Source organism: Eretmochelys imbricata, chromosome 17 (assembly GCF_965152235.1).
Source record: "Eretmochelys imbricata isolate rEreImb1 chromosome 17, rEreImb1.hap1, whole genome shotgun sequence".
NCBI lineage: Eukaryota > Metazoa > Chordata > Testudines > Cheloniidae > Eretmochelys > Eretmochelys imbricata.
In genome coordinates, this window is record NC_135588.1 from 12,289,557 (window position 1) to 12,309,623 (window position 20,067).

At 47.3% G+C, this 20,067-nt stretch overlaps 1 protein-coding gene across 1 annotated transcript in view; it reads right to left on the reverse strand.

Annotated features, from left to right (window-relative positions):
- The window catches only part of SMTNL2 (smoothelin like 2), a 44,920-nt gene extending 26,362 nt beyond the window's left edge, over positions 1-18,558 (reverse strand). Inside the window, exon 1 of the mRNA XM_077836636.1 lies at positions 18,154-18,558. Within this exon, the coding sequence (XP_077692762.1) occupies positions 18,154-18,558 (405 nt within the window). The remainder of the gene's footprint in view (positions 1-18,153) is intronic.
- Between the last annotated feature and the right edge of the window lie 1,509 nt (positions 18,559-20,067).

Genomic DNA, 20,067 nt, shown 5'->3' on the forward strand with positions numbered 1-20,067 from the left:
CCACCACTACCATTAGCCAGGAACGGTGAACCACGGCCACTGGGAGCTGTGGGCGGCCGTGCCTGTGGACGGTCAATATAAACAAACTGTCTCGCTTTCCGCCAGCGGATTACCCTGACGGGCTGCATGTGGCCCACGGGCCGCAGGTTGCCCACCACTGGTCTAGTGTGTCTTCCTATATATCACAGGCCCATTAAATTTCACCGGGTTACCCATATGGAGCCATCTCTTTACAGCAAACCATTCAATAACTGCAAATGCAAGACAAGCTGATCTTCTGCCAACCCAACCAGGTAACCTGTCACCAGAGTTAGGGATGGCAAATGACAGTTAGGTCATCTGGTACAGGAAATATTGACCAGGTGAAGCTCCAGCTCACATAACCTCGTGGGCAATGCTTTGCAAACAGATCTCCCTGAGCATGGCTTTTGCAATGGTGCAAGAGGAATGATGGGAGAGGTACTCCTCATCCGATGCCACCAGTTGGTATTCGATAGAAAGCCCTGCCAGCTGTTCCAAGGCCTTTCCGAGAAGGGACATAGAAGCAAGGAGTTACCGTGGTCCCTGTCTCAGCCAAGCTTGTTTGCCAGTTGGAGTGCAGAAAGTATGTGGCGCATGCCGAAGGAACACTGGAGTGACTCATGAAGATGCTGCCATGCGTTTGGTGGATGGCATGTTAAACACGATGAAAGGGGACTCTCCTACAACAGAATCCAAAGAGAACACTGTTGCTACATTTTTAGACTATCCTATTCAGACAGGCACGGAGCCCAACTACAAACACTACAGAAAGATCATTGGAGATAGGGTTACCACTGGCATGTCAGAGGTGATTAGTGAGAAAGGACAGAGGACTTCTTCTTCCACAAACAATCAGAGGTAGGGAGAGGAGGGAATGCAGGGATTAAAAAATCTGACAAACAGCAACAGATTTCCCAACAAGGAGCTGATCCTCAGCAGCACTGCTGTTGCTCCAGCAGCCTGCTTTTAAAATCATCCTTCAAACATATGACATTCTTCTCCACCTTCACAACAGTGGTTCCCAGATTTGGGTCCATTATGGTGTCACATAAAAGTTTGGTGCCAAGAAACCAGATCAATGGCAGAAGCAGGAGTGTGCAAAACAAAAGCTTCTGCTCTAATAGCAGGAGCAGGACCAGGGGAAGAGAAGTGCTGAGCTCCAGACTGTAGATAACTATTTTATGTTGTGTGTTCTCTCTGTCCATATGCCATATTCATCTTATGGCATGACCAGATTTAAGGATGGCAATCTGCATGAAACAAAACTCTGTGAATATATATTGGTATCCTCTTGTTCTTTCTCTGCGGATATACCTTTCGGCATTCCCCTCTGAGGGATGTAGAGGATGCCAGACTTTACATCTGTTCTTGCTACATTTATACATTACATCTTTTCTAAAAAAAAAAAAAAAAGAGGTAGTCTGCAAAATGTTATGAAACCAGTTAGAATCTGGTTTATTTCTTTATGGGAAGTTTTGAAAAATGGCCTTTAAAAAACAGTGATTTCAGATGTAGTTCTCAAGAACTGGTAGTTTACAAACTATCCTAGAAGTCAAGGTAGCTCAGAGGCAGGTTGAGTTGTTTGCTATGGAGATGAAAAGTCAGGAAACCTGGATTCTTTTGCCAGTTCTGACCCTGGCTTATCAGATGGCTGTGGTCAAAACACTTATTCACCCGGGACCTGATTCTGATTTCACCAATGTAGAACAGGATTCAATCCACCAATGGATTTATGCCAGCGTACACCCAGTTTAACTGAGCTCAGAATCTGACCTTCTCTGTCTTAGTCTCTTTTCCTGTAAACTAGGGTAATCATACTTGTTACCCACCTTTGCAAAGTTCTTAGACAGCCCCTGTCAAAAGGTGCTATATACATGCAAGGTATCTTTATCTTGAATGAAATACTCACATTAGCGCTAGCTCCGACATAAACTTGTCTGTTTTCACTTCTGTGTGAAATAATGGAAGTTAAAATGAATCACTTGTCAATACTTTCCATCAGAAATAAATGACCTGCCATTTTCTTCATTTAGATTTCTGTCAGCACGCAGCTGTACTCAGCCTACTACTTCATGAGCTAAATTATTCCCTGGAAGTTCAATGGAGTTACACCAGAGATGAATCTGGCCCCTTCAATATGCTATCGGGAATCAATATGCAGTTGAAAGCACCTAGCTGAGATTTTAAATGCTGCCTATGGGACTTAGACACATGGTTCATGCCAAAACTAATGGGAGTTGTGCCTCTAAATCCCCTGGGTAGCTTTGAATATCTCAGCCTTTATCGCTGAAGGCGGGAGTGCTAATTTAACCTGAAAACACTTACACAACCCCATAACACTGTCACCTTGTGAACCTTTAACTCCTATGTTTAGCTTCATGCTGAAGCATTGTAAATCGACACTATTTGTCTCACGAAACACATTTTCTGGTAGCTACAAATTTGCAATGAGGTGCAGACATCTGGAGTAATTACCAACTTCCCTTATTGGTTCTCTGATAGCTGTTTCTGTTGGCAATAAGAGTTTCATGCTGGGGTGTTAAGAGAGAAAATAATGGCAAATAAGGAAAAATAGATGCTAGGGACAGGCCAGAACCAGCATCTCAAATCTGAACCCCTTTGAATTTTGGGAAGGACGCTGGGGTGAGCTTGCATTTGGAAATGGTGACATTCTGTGATGGGTTAAAGTGTGCCCAAGGGATCAGGCTGCCGGACTTCCAATTCCCCAAGTAAGCCCAGAGGGGAGGAGAAGAATGCTGACTGAACAGAAAGTGGCGATACGCGTAGACTGATGGCTGCAAGGGAAAGGGACAAGTCTCAAATGGTTGTCTGGGCAGGTAGGAAGCCACTGTTGCAGGGGATCCTTTTTATTGGAAAATGGGTTAACTCTGAAGAATCAAACTGTTCAGGTCACAGAAAAACAGAGTCGGGTAGAGCAGGAGATATAATGGCAGGAGGTTAATGAACTGACACCAGCTCCAATTCAAGTCTGAGAGACAGGATCAAAGCGGTGCACAAAGTCAATCAAACAGAGGTGTGGACTGGCCCGTCTCTCCTTTAAATAGCTCTGTCTGGCTTCTGAGGCCAAGATGCTTTGTTGTTCAGAATAAAGAGGAACTGTGAGGATTAAACAACAGGCAAGTGTGTGCAATGCAGAGGAAATCCCCTCACACAAGCCATACCCACAAAAGGGAAATTGTATTAGCACCTCCCTGACTGCATGCAGTGCTATGTAGGAAGGTGTTAACACTTTTCCCCTAGCTAGCCACCAATGCAGGACAGCAGCTTGCACTTCAGCAAGACTAGAAAACCTCAGTGCAGCATGCTCCTATGACCAAAGTACGGGCATCATCACAGCATCGGATCAGATTTTATCACAAGAGCCAGCAAATTAACCATCACAGCAGTACCCCATCTGTAAAACTGGGATAACAGAAATTTTTGCCTACATTGCAGGGGAATTGGGAGGATAGATACTTGTAAGATTGTGAGGTGGTCAGATACAACAGTAATGGGATCCCTAGATAAAAGCCTGCTTGGCTCAGAAACCAGGTTTTGACCCCTGATGTTCAGCAGCAGAGGAATTCTCAGGACTGATACACAGAAACCTCCTACACATAGAAAAACAGAAAGCAAGTGGCCTTTGTTGCCAGGGTAGCAACATGACAAATGCAACGATAAAACATTAGCGCTAAACCCTGGGAGCTGTTGGGTTTTAGTAAGTGACACTTGGATTTGTTTCCTGCAGACAGAAAAACACAGCTGCTGTTTTTATTGACTGCACCATACTGGATTACGTACACAGTGTTAAATACAATCATACACGTTACAGTTCATGGACCTAATATGCAATCTCAGCAGGGCTTTGACGGCACCATGTGCTCTCTTTCGTTCAGGAGCAGTCCCGCTATGTATGTTTACGCTGTGATAAAAAACCCACGGCACCGAGTCTCAGAGCGCGGGCCAGCTCACTGGGGCTCTCGCGGCATGGGTTGTGGCACTACAAACATGCTGAAGCCCGGGCTCTGAGACCCCACAAGGCGGGAGACATCTACATTGCAATTTGATTGCCCTGCAGTCCGAGTCAGCTGATCCGGGTCAGGCTGCGGGTCTTTATCACGGTGTAGACACACCCGCTCTAACCTATTGCCTGGCTTTCTGAATATAGCTTTAATTTACCCATAACAAAACATGCCTTGTGAGAGCAGACACAGCCATGATTACTGAGTGATGGGCAGGCTGCCTGAGAGATGAACGGATTGGGGGCATTTTTGGAAGGCAAACGGTTTCAATTTCTTTAAAACAGCAGTCCTTACTTGAGTAAAACTCCCACAGACTTCTATGAACATCTTGCCTGAGTGAGGGCCACAGGATTTGGTGGATAATTAATGATTACTAATTGCCCAGATTTTCAGACGTGATTAGTGATTCTGGTTGCCCAACTGAAAGTGGCTTGATTTTCACAGAGTGGGTGCTCAGCACTTTCTGAAAATCAGCCCCTTTACAGTGTCTCAGGTTGGCCACCCAAAAATGGAGGCATGCAAAATCACGCTTGAGAATCTTGATTCGTCATAAAATAATAATAAACAGGTATCTAGAGAGCCAATCTTGCAGTGGATATCACACTGCAGCCTTCCAACTGGTTTTTCATGTGCACAGTACCTTACAAATGTGATCTAACTGGAAATCCCATAGCATTGTTAGAGGCATTGTACAAACCCATATTAAAAAGAGAGTCCCTGTCCCAAAGAGCCTGTTTAACCCATGAAGGGTCAGAAGCACAACACTGAAGTCATGAGGATTATCATCACTGACTTCAGTGGGAACAAGATTCCTGAAAGGGCCTAAATGTTCAGTCCCACATGATGCTGAGCATTCTCCAATCCAGCAAAGCACTTAAGCACTTGCTTAATTTTAACCATATGCTTAGTCTCACTGAAGTCAACGAGACTGCATATGTATGTAAGTGCTTCGCTGGATTGGGACCAGAGTGCGGGATCATGCCCAGAATGCTTTACCATATCTGTTCCTGTCTAATTTGCTTTTATGATGTCTTTGGTTTCATGGTGAGGCTGTCACTTGTTTCTGAAAATGATCAGGGGGAAGATTATTTTTTCCCCTTTCAAGGCACCATCTTGCACTTCCGACACTGGCAAAATTTCCATCGACATCACTTTGGGCCCGATGTTCAGAGGTGCTGAGCATCCACTGCTCCCGCTGACTTCAGGAAGAGTTCAGGGCACTCATCCGCCCTTCTGAAGATCAAGCCCATAAGAAATGTTGCCTTCAGAACAGGGCCCTTTGCAAATTCAGTGCTGGTGAAAGGAGCTGGCTTGCCACTCTTGGAGAAGGGGGGCGGGGGAGAGGAAACCTGTGATGTGAGTAAAGGGCTGAAGGAAAGACAAATGGTACTAAAATGTAGGGGATTGGGGGGGTTGGAAAAAAAACGAGAAGGCAAACAACGTTATCTAGAGAGAGAAAGACGGCAAGGACATAGAGAACACCCACTGGTCCGAATTCACACCTGGTGTAACTTCTCATGTTACTGAAGCCAGGTTGACCCACCGCCTGCCATGCAGAGTGTACAAATTCCAAACAGCTTGGCTAGTGCGTGTACCTTAAAAGGTTATCTAAAGGATCTGGCTCCCACTTCAGAAGAATGCACACCAGCAAGGCAGTAATTTGGGCAGCATTAAGAGAGCAAACAAACTTCATGCGGAGGAAAAAAGATTCTGGGAACTGCTTCATGCTGTTATATTCTCACCAAGGTTTTAGGGCCAAATGCAGCTGAGACATGACAAATGGCTCTTAAATGAGTGCAGACAAATGCTGCCAACACATTAGTAACATGCCCCTCCATAGCCTCACCCATGGGCCAAATAAAATAAAATAAAATAAAATAAATGGAGGATCAGGCCCTTGGAACAGAAACAATTGGGCCCCAAAAGATCACTCAGCCGCTTGACCAGATTTTACCACAAAACAATTTAATTCAAACATTGGTGGAAGATTCTTACCAAATTCACCCCAAGTATTTAACCCTTTTATCAGTGCAACAGGGTGGTTTGCCCCCAAAAGAAACAGGGGGTCTGGAGCCAGCCAGCCCTGTGCAGAGGCAGTGCCCCTGTGAAAACAAGTGTTTGCGCATAGCAGAGGGAGTGATCAGAACCAGCTGCAAAGGGGTCAGCTGATTTCCTGCTGAGCTCCTGTTTCCTGTAATGGCTGTAAGAGTGGGTATAGGAGAAGCTCCAGGAAGTAGGATGGTTTCTAGAACAGGGGGATTCCCTGGCAGGTGTTTTCTAGGAGGACTGGTAAGGAAGCAGGGAGACTGGTAAGGAAGACAATGGGTTGGGGGAAATTACCTGTTGGATTTATGTTGAAGTGGTTTGTTCTGGGGTATGCTGAACATTAATGGTCCTACTATGACATGGTGTCCTGAAGAAAGGGCCTGAGCAAGCTCTGGGCGTGGTGTTAATCCTCCCTGGTCTGGAGACAGGCCAACAGCTTGCAAAAACGGAGATTAACGGAATTGTTCCTGGATGGCTTCAAGTATCAAAAATAGGATTCAGACACTTGCTGCATTATTGAGCAAGTGTTTTAGGGCCCCTGGCGACCATTTTGTTTTCATTATTCACTGACAACATTTCAAATGCAATTGACGTAAATAAGCACTGGAACAGGAGAGCAGAATTTGGCCCGATCTAGAGGAATTTCACTGGAATGACTAGAGTGGTGTAAGCCAGGGTAGGGTTTGGTTTGCTTCTGAAAACACATTAATGGGCCATGATTCTGTACTCTTACTCAGGGAAAGTGAAGTCAGTGGAGTTACTCCTACTGGAAAACTGGTGTCAAATCGGTTATATCCTTCAAAAGGAAAATCCTAGGGATTTTTTTAAAATCCAAATAGGAATGTTATAGGGACTAAACAGTTTAGTGTAGCTAACAGAATGGGAGGAGTTCTATGAGCCAAACAAGTGGAGTTCTATAGGTTTCTTAATAACTAACCTTATACAACAGTTTTGCTACACAGCGTCTAATTTTAGTTTTATTAGAGTCTGGCTGTGAATACTGAGGGCTCAATTCTCCACTTCCTCACATGGCTGTACATGTGGAGTAATGCTACTGAAATCAGTAGTTACACCAGTGTAAATGGGTGAGGAATCAGGTCCTTAATGTCCAGAGCTCATTCTGATTGGTAAATTGATGTCACGTCTCTGCACTAATTCCCAACAGTACACAGGTAGGCCTTAATCACTGAATTCAACAAATCCTTGCACAACTCCTATCAAGTGGGAGATAAATAAAGATTTTGCTGTTGGAACTTGGATAACCATTCCGTTGACTAGGCACAAGCCAAAACTGAACCCGGCTTGCTCTTCCAGAAGCAGTGTTTCTCTGCAGGGTGAGCAAGAGTAAATGTAATGAAACTCGATTTGGCTAGTAAACAGATAAGACCCAAAATATATGCATGGCGCAGGTCTGTGGGTGAATAAAGTGCCAAGTCATCACAAACACTGTTCGTAGTAGATCTGCACTTTAATAGGGAACTTTAGATAATCAGTTTCTTCAAATTAGACATTAAGGGAAGCACTGTGATGCGAGCAGTGTAGACATGCTTTATCAAGCTCGCCCGGCGATTTAAAAAACAACAACAACAAAACATCCCGAATGAACGGTGGTAGATTCGCTCCCGGCACCAAAGAGCTGTCTACACTGGTGCTTTTCAGCGCTAAAACTTTTGTCACTCGGGGGGAGTGTCCTTTCACACTCTTGAACGACTAAAGTTTTAGCGCTGAAAGTGGCAGTGTAGACAGCCTAAAGCAGAAGTAAAAAAAAAACAGCTCCAGCTGACACTTAAGAGTGGCATAGAAAGACCTACACTTAAATTGCAGTGAAGGAAATTTAGAATAGACGTCAGAAAAACACTTCCTAACTGTCAAGGTAGAACAAATCACTGGAACAAATCACCTAGGAAGGTCGTGGAAACTCCATCATTGGAGGTTTTAAGAAGAGGTTAGACAAACACTTGTCAGAGATGGTCTAGATCAGTAGTTCTCAAACCGGGGAGCTTTGGGTGGCGGGGGACTTATTGCTCACATTCAGAGCTGGGCAGCTGGAGAGCAGTGGCTGCTGGCTGGGCGCCCAGCTCTGAAGGAGCAGCACCGCCAACAGCAGCAGAGAAGTAAGAGTGCATCTTCTTGAGTGCTATCTATTATCCCTTATCTAGTAACTACTCTCATATGTGAAGAGGGAGAGAGAGAGATCTGTTTTATAGAGCACTTCCGCAACAACACTACCTATAACAAAATACTGTGGGCTCATTCAATCCTGCATGGTACTTAGCACCATCTGTCAGTGCCCATTGTCCCCTGTCTATGTCAGTCAGAGTCAAAAGCACTGAACACTTCATCGGAGGTGCGCAGCATCTTGTGGAATCTATCCCTAGGGGGTCAGTTGCATCTAGCCCTGCTCAGGTGCTCTAGGGAGGAAGAGCAGAGGTCAAATATGTACCGCAGTGACGGGTGACAATATCTACCCTTGAACCACAAACCCTCAAAACAAAGTTAGAATATAAGGGTGATCACTGGTGGTGCTGCAATAGGCTAGTGCCAGCCTAAGTATGCCCTCCACATTATGATCTCAGGGCCCAGCATGCCAGCCAGCATGCCACAGGGGAAGAGTACGCCTTGCACTTTATTCTAAGGTGGCAGAACAGCTGTGCTTGCCTGGCATACTTCCACAGCACACACTGGGGCATTGTTCCTGCTGCAGGCTGTGGTTTAATGCCACAACTGAACCCAAACCTGGCATTGTTTGCATGTGGCCTTTCTGCAGTGGAATAATACACGCACAGTCTTATCAGAAAACCTGCATTAGCTCAGAGGGTTCTCCCCCCTCCACCTAATCAGTGCAATAAATCTCTCTACGCAGCAGACCTAAAAAGGCGTTATGCATGAGCTGTTGTAAAATACATGGATGGACTCACATCTGCCTTCCTTCCCAACTCCAGGTACTCTCCTGTATCCAGTTAGGGTGAAATTCAGCCTGACATAATGGCTCTCTGTACCACATAAGCCCCACATAAGGGAGAGCCTGCATGGGGGAGCACAGACAAAGGAATACTTGGAGCTCCAGTGACAGGCTCTAGGTTGGCTCCAAATGAGCTGGTGCCGAGCAGGACTTGAGAACAGATCAGGTGCACTGAAATCCATGACCTTGGTGGTCAAGTGGCTCAAATCCCCACATAGATGGCTAGGAGGGTTAATGACTTCTCTTCTACTCGGCGGTGTTGCTCAGGTGTATCAAGCGTGGATTCTGGTCATCCTTCCAGTCTTGTCATGGGGCTGCTGTAACTATATCTGCACATTATCTATTACTTGTATGGCAGTCGCGCCAAAGGGCCCCAGACAAGATCAGGGATCCATTATGCTAGGATATTGTAACAAACATACATAAAGACGTGAGGTGAAATCCTTCACCCAGGGCCCCCACTCCAGTGAGCTTAAAATCTAATTCTCTGAGGAAAGCAGGAGTACAAGCAACAAGTACGTGGTAGCTCAGGACATACTAAGTTTAAGCTGTGGATCACCTCCTGACAACTGTGTAATGAACACTATGAACACTCCTCCCAAAAAGCTCACACCTTGGTAGCAATTGGCCGTCCAGGCCAAATGGGGTGCCCCAGGCAAGGGACAGCTTCAGTGCCCTCTCCCCTGCATTGCATTGTTAGCCCATTTCACAACTTTGATGCATGATTTGCGTGCATGATTTATCCCTGTCAGATAAGACGATACATTTGCATGCTAGGATCTGTAAATCTGTATTTATTCATGTCATATATTTAAGCAAACAAATTCCTCAATTTTTTCTGCACTGGGATGATTGCTACTGCCTAAAGCCCAGTGTATGTTGTTTTGTTTCAGATATTTTTCCCATCAAATTTGCCCCTTGCTGCAAACTAGATTGCAATTGAGCTTTTCGCTTCCTATACTGAGCTCCTGAAGGCATCTTCAGGAGCATCTTTTATTTTCTTCAGGGTAAAACAGTATTAGGGAGAGCAAAAGTCTGTGATCCACAGTATTCAAACATTTCATGCTAAGCATGGCAAAAGAAGTAACAGTATTTCTTTTATATTGTTGTGTAGATAGGTGTTCGATAGAGTTCTCTGGCATCTCATTAAATATGTCTTTTTGTTAGTCGCTACTTACACTCTTCAAATCTTAAAACACAAGTATACTTTCACAATTACAAAATAAAACAAGGTTCACAACATCACAACTAGGCTCTCGCTTCACTTCGTTCTTATATCTCACTGACTGACTGGCGACGCCCCGCCCCTCATATACCCGCGCGGGCAGGGCTGACAACATTCTAGGAGGTTTGAGGAGACTGTAGTTCTCAGAAAGTCTGGAAGGTTCCACAAGATTCTGCTAAAGTCCAGAACATTCTAGGAGGTTAGTGAAAAATGAACCCACATAGAATGTCTGAAGTAACATGTTTCAAGTATTCCCTATTTTCCTTTTTGTCACTAACAACAAAACCAGCACTCCAAGCCTGGCACCCCCAGGCTATCGCCTGGGTCACCTGCCCTTAAATCCAGCCCTGCATAGGGCTGCACTGGCTCACTCATAATTTAATCTTTAATTTTTTTTCAGGAACACAACAAATTGCAGCATAGGACTACCTTGCAGTGACTGGGCCAAAGGGAGCTATATTGATCTACCCCATTGGAGGGTCTGGCTCATTTTCTCTGGGTAGCTCAAAGTTGCGAATGGATTTGTGCCAGGGTGAGCTGGGGGGGGCGAGGTCAATTATAACCAAAGTGCAGCCGGAAAAGTCTTGTAGCAGACTAAGTCCAAGTGCTTGCAAGTGTCTCTTACAGAGATGGTGGGAAAAACCTGTTTATTTCCCACCCACCCCCCACAGTTTCAAATTAAAGTTAAACTTTTTTTAAGAAGTGACTTTTTTATGGGAAAATTTTGAAATAATTCAAACGGAAGCATTGATTTTGATAGTTATCGAAAAATGGATATCAAGATTTCAGATGTTTGGGGTCTCCCTCCCCCCTTCTTAGCACTGAATGCACTAGGCACATAGGACTTGCTAGACTGGATCAGACCCCAGGCCCATCTAACTTAAGATGATGTCATCCGCAGCGGTTGGTACCAGGTGCTTCGGAAGAAGGAAGGTGTAAGAACCCCAGAGTAGGCAGATATGGGATCATCTGCCCACACTCTTAGAATGTATGTCTGGTAGGGTGACCAGATGTCCCGATTTTATAGGGACGGTCCAAATTTTTGGGTCTTTTTCTTATATAGGCTTCTATTACCCCGCACCCCCTGTCCCAATTTTTCACATTTGCTGTCTGGTCACCCTAATGTCTAGAATCTTTCACTTTCCTCTTCGTCTTTGCTTTTTTCCTCTCCAGATTTTCAAAACTTCATCAGCTTCTGCAAAGCTAGAGTTGCAGCTTTTCATTTTTCTCTTTACTCTGTCGCTTATTCATTTTATTGTCCTGGGGGCGGAGGGAGACAGGAAAAAAGGAGAAACAAATTTGATATTTTGGAAAACTTTGGGTTGCAGAAACAAGAGTCCTAACATTTTCCTGTGGAAAGTTTTGGTTTAGATAAAACTCCATTTTGAGGGGCAGGAAACTTGTGTTGATTGAAAAACTTCAGCCAGCTCTAGAATCCTGCCTGACCCTGCAGTGGGAAGTGAAGAATCAAAATCTGGAGGTGACAGACATGATCATACTTTTAAAGAATGGGCCTAACAAGATTTTCCCAAACTTTGGGAGTGTGTCACTCTCGATCGGAACTTCCCCAGAGTTCACAGGTATGCAGTTCAGGGTCTGAGATAAAGTGGCAGGTTCTTCTGTTGATCCACTTTGTAAAGTGTCCCACACAGAATTCCTGTTGACCCACTGTGGTGGGTGTTGCTCATTAACTCCACCTCGGAGGTGAGAGTGACTCTTTCCGGCATAGGAAACTAAAGTCTGAGACAGGGAGGCCTTGGAGAAAAACCAAGTACAGCCTAGCTTTCTTCCCACAGATACTTCAACTGCTGTCAAGGAACCCCAGGCAGAGGGCTGTGTTCGGGCACTAATTCTGCAGGTACATATATGCATGTGATGGATTCAAGCAGGGTAAAGGACTCTGCCTTTCATAGGGGTTTCGGTACAAGCTCCTCTTTCTAGCTTATATGGACACAAAAATGATGTCCTCTTGCAGTGTGCACCTTTACATGCCAGAATCTGAAACTGGATACATACAGTTCTGTTTATCGCTATAACAGAGCAACCAAAAATCACCCTAAATAAAAGGTAGCATGTCAGCATTTTTCATGGTCTGTGTGTATATAAATCTCCCCACTGTATTTTCCACTGAATGCATCCGATGAAGTGAGCTGTAGCTCACGAAAGCTTATGCTCAAATAAATTGGTTAGTCTCTAAGGTGCCACTAGTCCTCCTTTTTCTTTTTGCGAATACAGACTAACGCGGCTGCTACTCTAAAAGCAGTACTGTGTGTTTGTTCTGTTTGAATGGGGAGTTTCCAGACATGGGAACCTTAATCCTTCATCTGAATAATCATATTGGCCTGGAAGCACCTAAAATTGACAGGAACCTTTTAGGCCCGATTTTCAAACATGGAACCCTATGTTACCTTTTCATTCACATAGAAAGTTGCTCTTTTCCCCCTCCTCTCCAGCAGGGCTGGTGACGGAGATCAGAGAGTGAAATCATAGTCGTATTGAAGTCAACAGCAAACTCCCCACTGATATCAGTAGGGCCAGGATTTCACCCGAGTACACGTCTGCGCTGTAGGCAGAGGTGTGACTGCAGCGAGTCTAAGCATCCCCACACAGGTTTAATCTAGCTCGCGCCGCTAAAAGTAGCAGTGAAATTGCAGCCGGACAGATGCTGGCGCGGACTGGACATGCCCACCTAGAACGCTGGGCACATACTCATTGCCTGCCTAGCAGGGCTCTGCGCTCTTGTGGCGTTGTTACTATTTTTAGCTGCGGTAGCTGGATGAAAGCTAGTGTGTTGTGTGCCCATTCCCGCTGCAGTCACAACTCCAGCTGCAGGGTAGACAGGCCACTAGAAGAGTGCTGGGGGGGGGGGGGGGGAGGCTCTTTTGGAGGCAGTTCCACCGAACTGCTGACGTGAGCAGAACTCTGCAGAGGGTTCGTGTTGGTCTCCGGTGATGTGCGTGCTTAAAAATGAAACAGACCCCTGAAATCACTTTCAACAATTGGTATCCTCCAGCCGTTCTCCCGAGACTTCAGCCATACAGAACCACACCAGGCACGCTCATCCCTGCACAAGTCAAAGCCATCCATCATATGAGTGTACATTCAATACGTTTGTTGTCTTTTAGGGCTGCTCGAGGTAGCTCCAGCTGTAAGAGCTTTCTCACCTCTCCCCAGGGGATCTGCAAAGCCAGCTGCTCTGAATGACATCACTGGTAACTGGGAATGACAGCTCAGGCCAAGAGCTGTCTGAGACATAGCACAGAACCAGTGACCTGCGGTAAGCTGAAGCTAAGAAATCCAACCCCATTTTCATAGCACTAGGAGCGTGCACTATGGATTAACATGCACCTGGTCTGGGGGAACCTATACTACTGTAAATAATGGACGCCCAAGACTCTTCCGGTGTAAGTTTCCACCATCTTCTTCGGAAAATACAAAATGATGAGCCCGACCTTGCATTTTGGGGGTGCTCAGTGGGTTAAATTCGATTCTCACGTGCACGTGGCAAAATAAAGAGCCACCAGACCAGAGGAGTGTGATGCCTTGGGAAGAAAGCTTCCATCAGAGAAATAAACAGGGTGGGTTTCTTCTGCGAGGCAACTTATTAAAGAGGGAGAAATAAAGCTGTGAGGCAGCATGGTGAATTACATAGGGCCCTGCACTGGGATTCGGGAGACGTGGCCCTGCCACTAGGTTGCTGTGTAACCTTGGGCAAGTCACTTGGTCTCTATCTTGTCCCTTTAAACTGTAACCTCTTTGGGACGGGGACCGCCCCGTACTGCATCTACACACAGTACTTAGCACAAGGGGACCCTGCACTCAGCTGGGTCTTGTATTCATGAATGCCGTGACAGTAGTGCCTAATAGTAATGACATGAAAAATGCAATATTTTAGTTTTGCAGAACTGTGTTCAAAAAAGCCTGGTGGCCCCACAACAATATGTACCCACAATAGCTATTAACATCACAAATATGCAAAAAGACCCTTTACATGCTACTGGATGCAAAGCCATTTTTGTTTGAAAATGAGCCAGCTTTTGCTTTTTTTAAAGCATCCTTGTTCTTTAGTGAATTGTGAAAATTTCCTATTTTTAATTCATAACAATGTGCAGGAAAAGATTTGCGCAGCTTTGCACTTTAAGATGTGTTTTGTTAATCACTCCTTTCCTAGACTAAGAAAATGCTTCAATCTCAATTCCCCACCATCCCTGAGTTCAGAGATGGGGAAACCGAGGCAGAGAGGGTAGCTAGTGTCAGAGCACCCAAGCCATTGCCCACTGAAGTGAAATATTTCTACTGACTTCAGTGGGTGTGGTCTGTTTGTGGCCCCATTACAGTACCACCGTATCTGAGCACTTCACAGTCTTTATACGGATCCTTACAATACTCCTATGAGGTAGGAAAATGCTGCTATTCCAGTTTTACAGATAAGGGATTAAATGACTTGCCCAAGGTCACAAAGGAAGAACAAGGACTTGAGCCAAGGTCTTGAGTTCTAGACTAGCACCGGAATCACTGGACCGTTCTTTTTCTCTGAACTATTCTCATCCTTATTGTGAGCAGGACTGGACCCAGAAATACATGCATTAGTAATACAAACAAAACAGACAGCGGTATCTCAGTTGTTGGTATTCTTGTGGTTCTTCTCCCTACTCTGGAGCTGAAGTCTATGAGGCCAGAATTTCACCCTAGGGCTCAAGTCCCAAAATAACAGTAGCTACTTCTCAGTCAAAGAAAATATATGAACTACCCCAAACTATTTTCTGTTCGCCTATATCATATTGCATAACATAATTCATGCACAAGAGTCAAGCCACTGCTGCCAAGATATCAGGTGCACCCCTAGTGAACTGGAGATATCTCCACTGATTCAGCACCCAATTATGGATTGCAAAGTGTTCCTTTCTAGCAGTAGAAAGGAAATATTGCTGATCATAATGGAGCTGTAACTAGAACATTTATTGGTCTGTTCTATCCAGGCAATTATACTCTGCCCAGCACCATGCCACCCGAGTGCCTCTTAGTAGTACACTTGCATTTGTTGGCTGTGGTTCTTGTCATTAGGGAACAGCCACGAGACTTTTTAAAATTGTTTCTAGCTGTCCGTGTTACCAAAGTGTGGTGGTTTGGTTTTGTTTAATTGCAAGTCTTGTGATATATGAAGCCTTAGCTCTGGGAGTCATGTTGATTATATAAGAATCTCAGCTGTCCTTTTAAAAAAAGGAAGTGTCTGGTTCCCAGGACTGTAGACAAAAGCCTGAAAATGTGACCCAAGTGTTCAAAAACCAGATAGCAAAAAAATCTTTTTTTTTTAAATCTTGTGATTTTTTTTTTTTTTTGGATAGTGGGGATTAGCGATACTAAATGTAGTGGATCTCTTTCTGGTCGATAGCCCTGAAATCCTCTGGACTCAGTGGAAAGATTCCTATTGACTTGAGTGGGCTTTGGATCAGGAGCTGTGAGATTTGTTATGTATGTACAACAGGCCAAATCCTTAAGCATTTATCTAGTCCAGTGGTTTTCAAACTTTTTTTCTGGTGACCCAGTTAAAGAAAATTGTTGATGCCCATGACCCAGTGGAGCTGGGAATGAGGGGTTTGGGGTGTGGGAGGGGCTCAGGGCTGGGGCAGAGGATTGCAGTGCTGGGGTGAGGGCTGAGGGGTGGGGCCGGGAATGAAGGGTTCAGGGTGTGGGAGGGGGCTCTGGGCTGGGGCAGGGGCTTGGGGTGCAGGAGGGGGACAGGGCTCTGGGTTGGGGCTGCAGGCTCTGGGGTGGGGCCGGGGATGTGGGGTTTGGGTTGCAGGAGCAGGCTCCAGGTCTGGGGGTGAGGGGGCTCAGGGCTGGAGCAGGGGATTGGGGCATGGGGTTAACTCAGGCAGCTCCGGGTCAGCAGCGCCACAGGGGTGCTAAGGCAGGCTTCCTACCTGTCCTGGCACCGTGGACTGCGCTGCACCCCAGAAGCAGCCAGCAGCAGGTCCAGCTCCTAGGCGGAAGTATGCAAGTGGCTCTGTGTGGCTCTTGCCCTCAGGCACCGCCCCTCTAGCTCCCATTGGCCAGTTCCTAGCCAATGGGAGTGCAGAGCCGGTGCTCGTGGTGGGGGCAGCATGCAGAGCCCTGTGGCCCCCCAACCTAGGAGCTGGACCTGCTGCTGGCTGCTTCTGGGGCACAGCACAGTGTCAGAACAGGTAGGGACTAGCCTGCCTTAGCTGGGCAGCACCGCGGACAGGACTTTTAACAGCCCAGTCTGTGGTGCTGACCAGAGCCACCGCAGCCCAGTGCCTTCCATTCCGTGACCCAGTACTGGGTCTGTGACCCATAGTTTGAAAACCACTGCTCTAGTCTATAAGCAAATCTCCACTACCTTCAACAAGAGATTTCCCTAAGGATTGAGGAAAGTCTGACAATGCATTTTGGGAGTTAGCTGTAGCAACTGCCAAGTGGGCTTGTCAGACCTTTGTGAAAGCATGAAATGAGTTGTTTCATTCTTAGTGTTCAAACACTTGCAGTGAGACTGTGAAGTGTGAGCAAATCTTCCTAGGGCGATGCCTTTGAAGATTGCAACAAATGAAATTGCCCCGTAAAACAATCTTGGCTCAACTCAGTCCAGTACAGTCACTTGATATCCAGATTACCCTACAGATCTCTCTGCAGGAGGCAATGACGCTGCCGCTTGCCCATGGTGATGCTCTTTAAAAAGCTCTCAACTGTTCCCAGCCAAAGGCCCTTTAAATAGGGTTAGTACTCACTCATGCATTGATCCAGAGCCTCAGTTACCTTAGAACAGTTTTGTGCTTCTCCACTGCCTTAAACTACCTTCCCTAGCACCCCTGCATAATCTATTGGGCATAAGGTGATCCTTGTGGCTGACATGGGGGCTCTGGTGGGGTGGGAAAGGTGTTCATTGTCTGACTGCGACCTCCAGGTGGTAGGGGCTGCACCTGGCCCTCTGTTCTTTGTACTGTAATAAACAATTTGTCTGGGTATCATGTTTCGGGCAGAGTTTCTGCTCAACTCTGTGGGGTTTCCCTGTACCAAGCTACAGACCAACATAGCCCTGAGACAGCACTTTTATCTGCTCTTGCAAGTTTATGACCTTGGAATGACAGCATAAAAGCCTTATCCTCTAGGGCCCATTCTCAGAGCCATACCACTGTCCTGCAGGGGGGTGGGTGCCCAGGGATTCTGGAGAACACTAAATCACCTCTGGCAGGGAGGAATTCTATTGTTGCTCATAAATAGACTCCTGAAGAGAGGGCTTCATTTTGCCTTTGGAGCACACCAAAGGGCACGCACAATTTCCTTGGGCAACGATTCCACTGGACGCAAGCTCAAGGGCCTTAGATATATAGCCGTGGCTCTCCCAACTTCTCTCCTCATTCATACAACCCCCTTTGACCCAAGGGGCCTGATTCAATGGAGTTATGCCAATTTATACCCTCCGGGGACGTGGCCCCACATACATAAAGACCAATGATTTTGTTTTAAAACCATTTTAAGGAAGGAAACTAGCAGAGATAAAAACAATCCTTAGATGAGCTCCTGTTCGGAGAGACATCAGACAGTAACATCATCAGATTTCAAACAGGCTGTTTGCACTATCTTTGATCTGTCCTTGCCATTTGATTTTGTTAAAGGGAGTGAAATCTCCGTTCAGGCCTAGTTCACAAACTGGCCAGGTCTATCAAATGTTCTGTTCAACACAAGTGGAGCGGGGTGCTGAGATTTTTTTAAATGCCTGGATTAGTCCCTCCTGTGCACCGGTGCTCCCCAGCTGGGGGTAGGTGCCCCAGCCACCCCTGTCTCCCTAGCACCGTGCAATGCCCAACCACCCCCAAGGGGGCACCCCAGCACAGCTCCCCGCTCCCAGCTGTGCTTACCTGGCTCTTGCCGGTCATGGATAAGGTGGCATGGCTGGAGAACCTGGCCCGCCTTGCGCCAGCTCCTGGAGAGCTGGGCCCCCCGGCTGCCCCGCACTCCGCAGCCCAGCTGTCCGGCAGCCCCGCCGACCTGCTGAGGGCTTCCACCTGCCTGGCCAGGCGCTCCACCTGCACGCGCAGTCGCTGGTTCTCCTGCTGTAGCTCGGCGACGGTGCGGGCCAGTGGGCTGGCGAGGCGCAGTACCTCGTCCACTTGCCGGTCCACCCCTTGCTTGAAGACCTGGATGTCCACGTGGATCTCCCGCACAGCGCCCCGCAGCGTGTCCTCGTAGCGCCCCAGCGCCTCGCACACGCTCTGCGCGTCCTGGCTGCTGAGGTCTGCGATGTCGCTGGCCACCGTGTCCATGTTGGGGTGCTGGGGACTCTTGCCGGGCTCCGGGCAAACTCCCAGCCAGCGAGGCTGGGGGCTGCGAACGCAGGACACCCCACTCCTGGAGCGTCCTGGCACCGGTCCCTGAGATCTCCCTGACACAGTTTAGGAAGACAGCAAGCCGGTCCCTGGTATCAAAAAGGTTGAGAAACACAGGGCTAAGGAAAGCCCCCAGCCCCTGCTGTAGGGCCACCTCCTGCCCGGGGCACTCGCACGCTCACTTCCCCGGGCTCCAGCTGGCTCTGTGCATTCTCCCCGCTCCGGGGGTGCACAAGGCAACTCTGGCAGCTCTGCACAGAAAAGCGAATGAGGGAGGGCGAAGTTGGGGGAGCCCTGGCCGGGAGCGAGAGCAAAGCTGGCTGAGCAGCGGGGCTGGCTGTGTGTGTCTCTCTCCAGCTCCTCCAAGGAGGCGATGCAATTTCAGGAGGGGACAGTGCAAAGGGGTGGGGAGGGGGGCTGGCTTGTTCGCAGCTGCCAGAGGCTGCTTGGCTCTGTCAACAGCTCTTGGAGGAGCCGTGCAGCTGCAGGGGAGATGCTCTGGGGTGGGAGGGGACAAGGGTGGGGGGAGAGGCAGGGTGGGGAGGGAGGATCAGAAAGGAAAGGCTGTGGGTGGGGCGGGAATTGTGGGAGGAGGTGGCTAGGAATGAGTGGGAGCCAGGGGAGAGGACTGAGCAGGGGGGTTGCATATCTGGTCTTTCCTGTGTTGCTTGGATGCTCCTGCCAAAGTAAACATTCCTTATCGCTCCCTGGGGGAGCCTGGAGGCAAAGGGAGAGGGGACTGGATTCTGGGAGAGTAAAGGCACACACACTCTCCCACATAACTTGTACACGGGCATGTGCGCGGCACTCACATAGACCTGCTCCCATCCAGACACAGCTGCACACGTGCGGCGCTCCCCTTGCCACATGCTCTCACACGCCTACCAGTGCACAGCCAGGGAGATTCTTGGTATGGCAGGCCACGCAGGTGTTTCCCAGAGATCCAGGTCTCTGGCAGAGGTAGGTGTGATCTACAGAGACACACACGTGTTTGCATTTATTTATGGTATTGACTTATTACCAAAGCTGGCTTTAACCTTCAACCCCCACTGATTTCTCTTTCCTCCTTGATTTGTGTTAACACCCCCTTTTCCTCTCCCGTCTGTGGGAAGAAGGGGCCCAGTTTGCAGCTCTGAGTCAACCCTACAAGCAAATGCCAATGGCCTATAAGACAATAGATGCTTTCTTGCCATAGAAAGGGGTCAGCGCTCAACTGTTGTCCCCTGACAGGCAGCAGCAGCTCTGAGACTGTGGAGTCCAGAATGAGCTGCAAACTCGGTTAAATACTGACGCGATGTATGCCCAAGCAGTAAACCAGGGCAGATCTGGGGCTATACTTGGCCAAGTTTATTCCTGGGGTGACGCCTGCAAAGCCACTCCAGTTAGGAGCCAGCTTTAAACGGGGGCTCGTCACAGCATTGCCATCTGTCAGGCTTAAGATTCTTT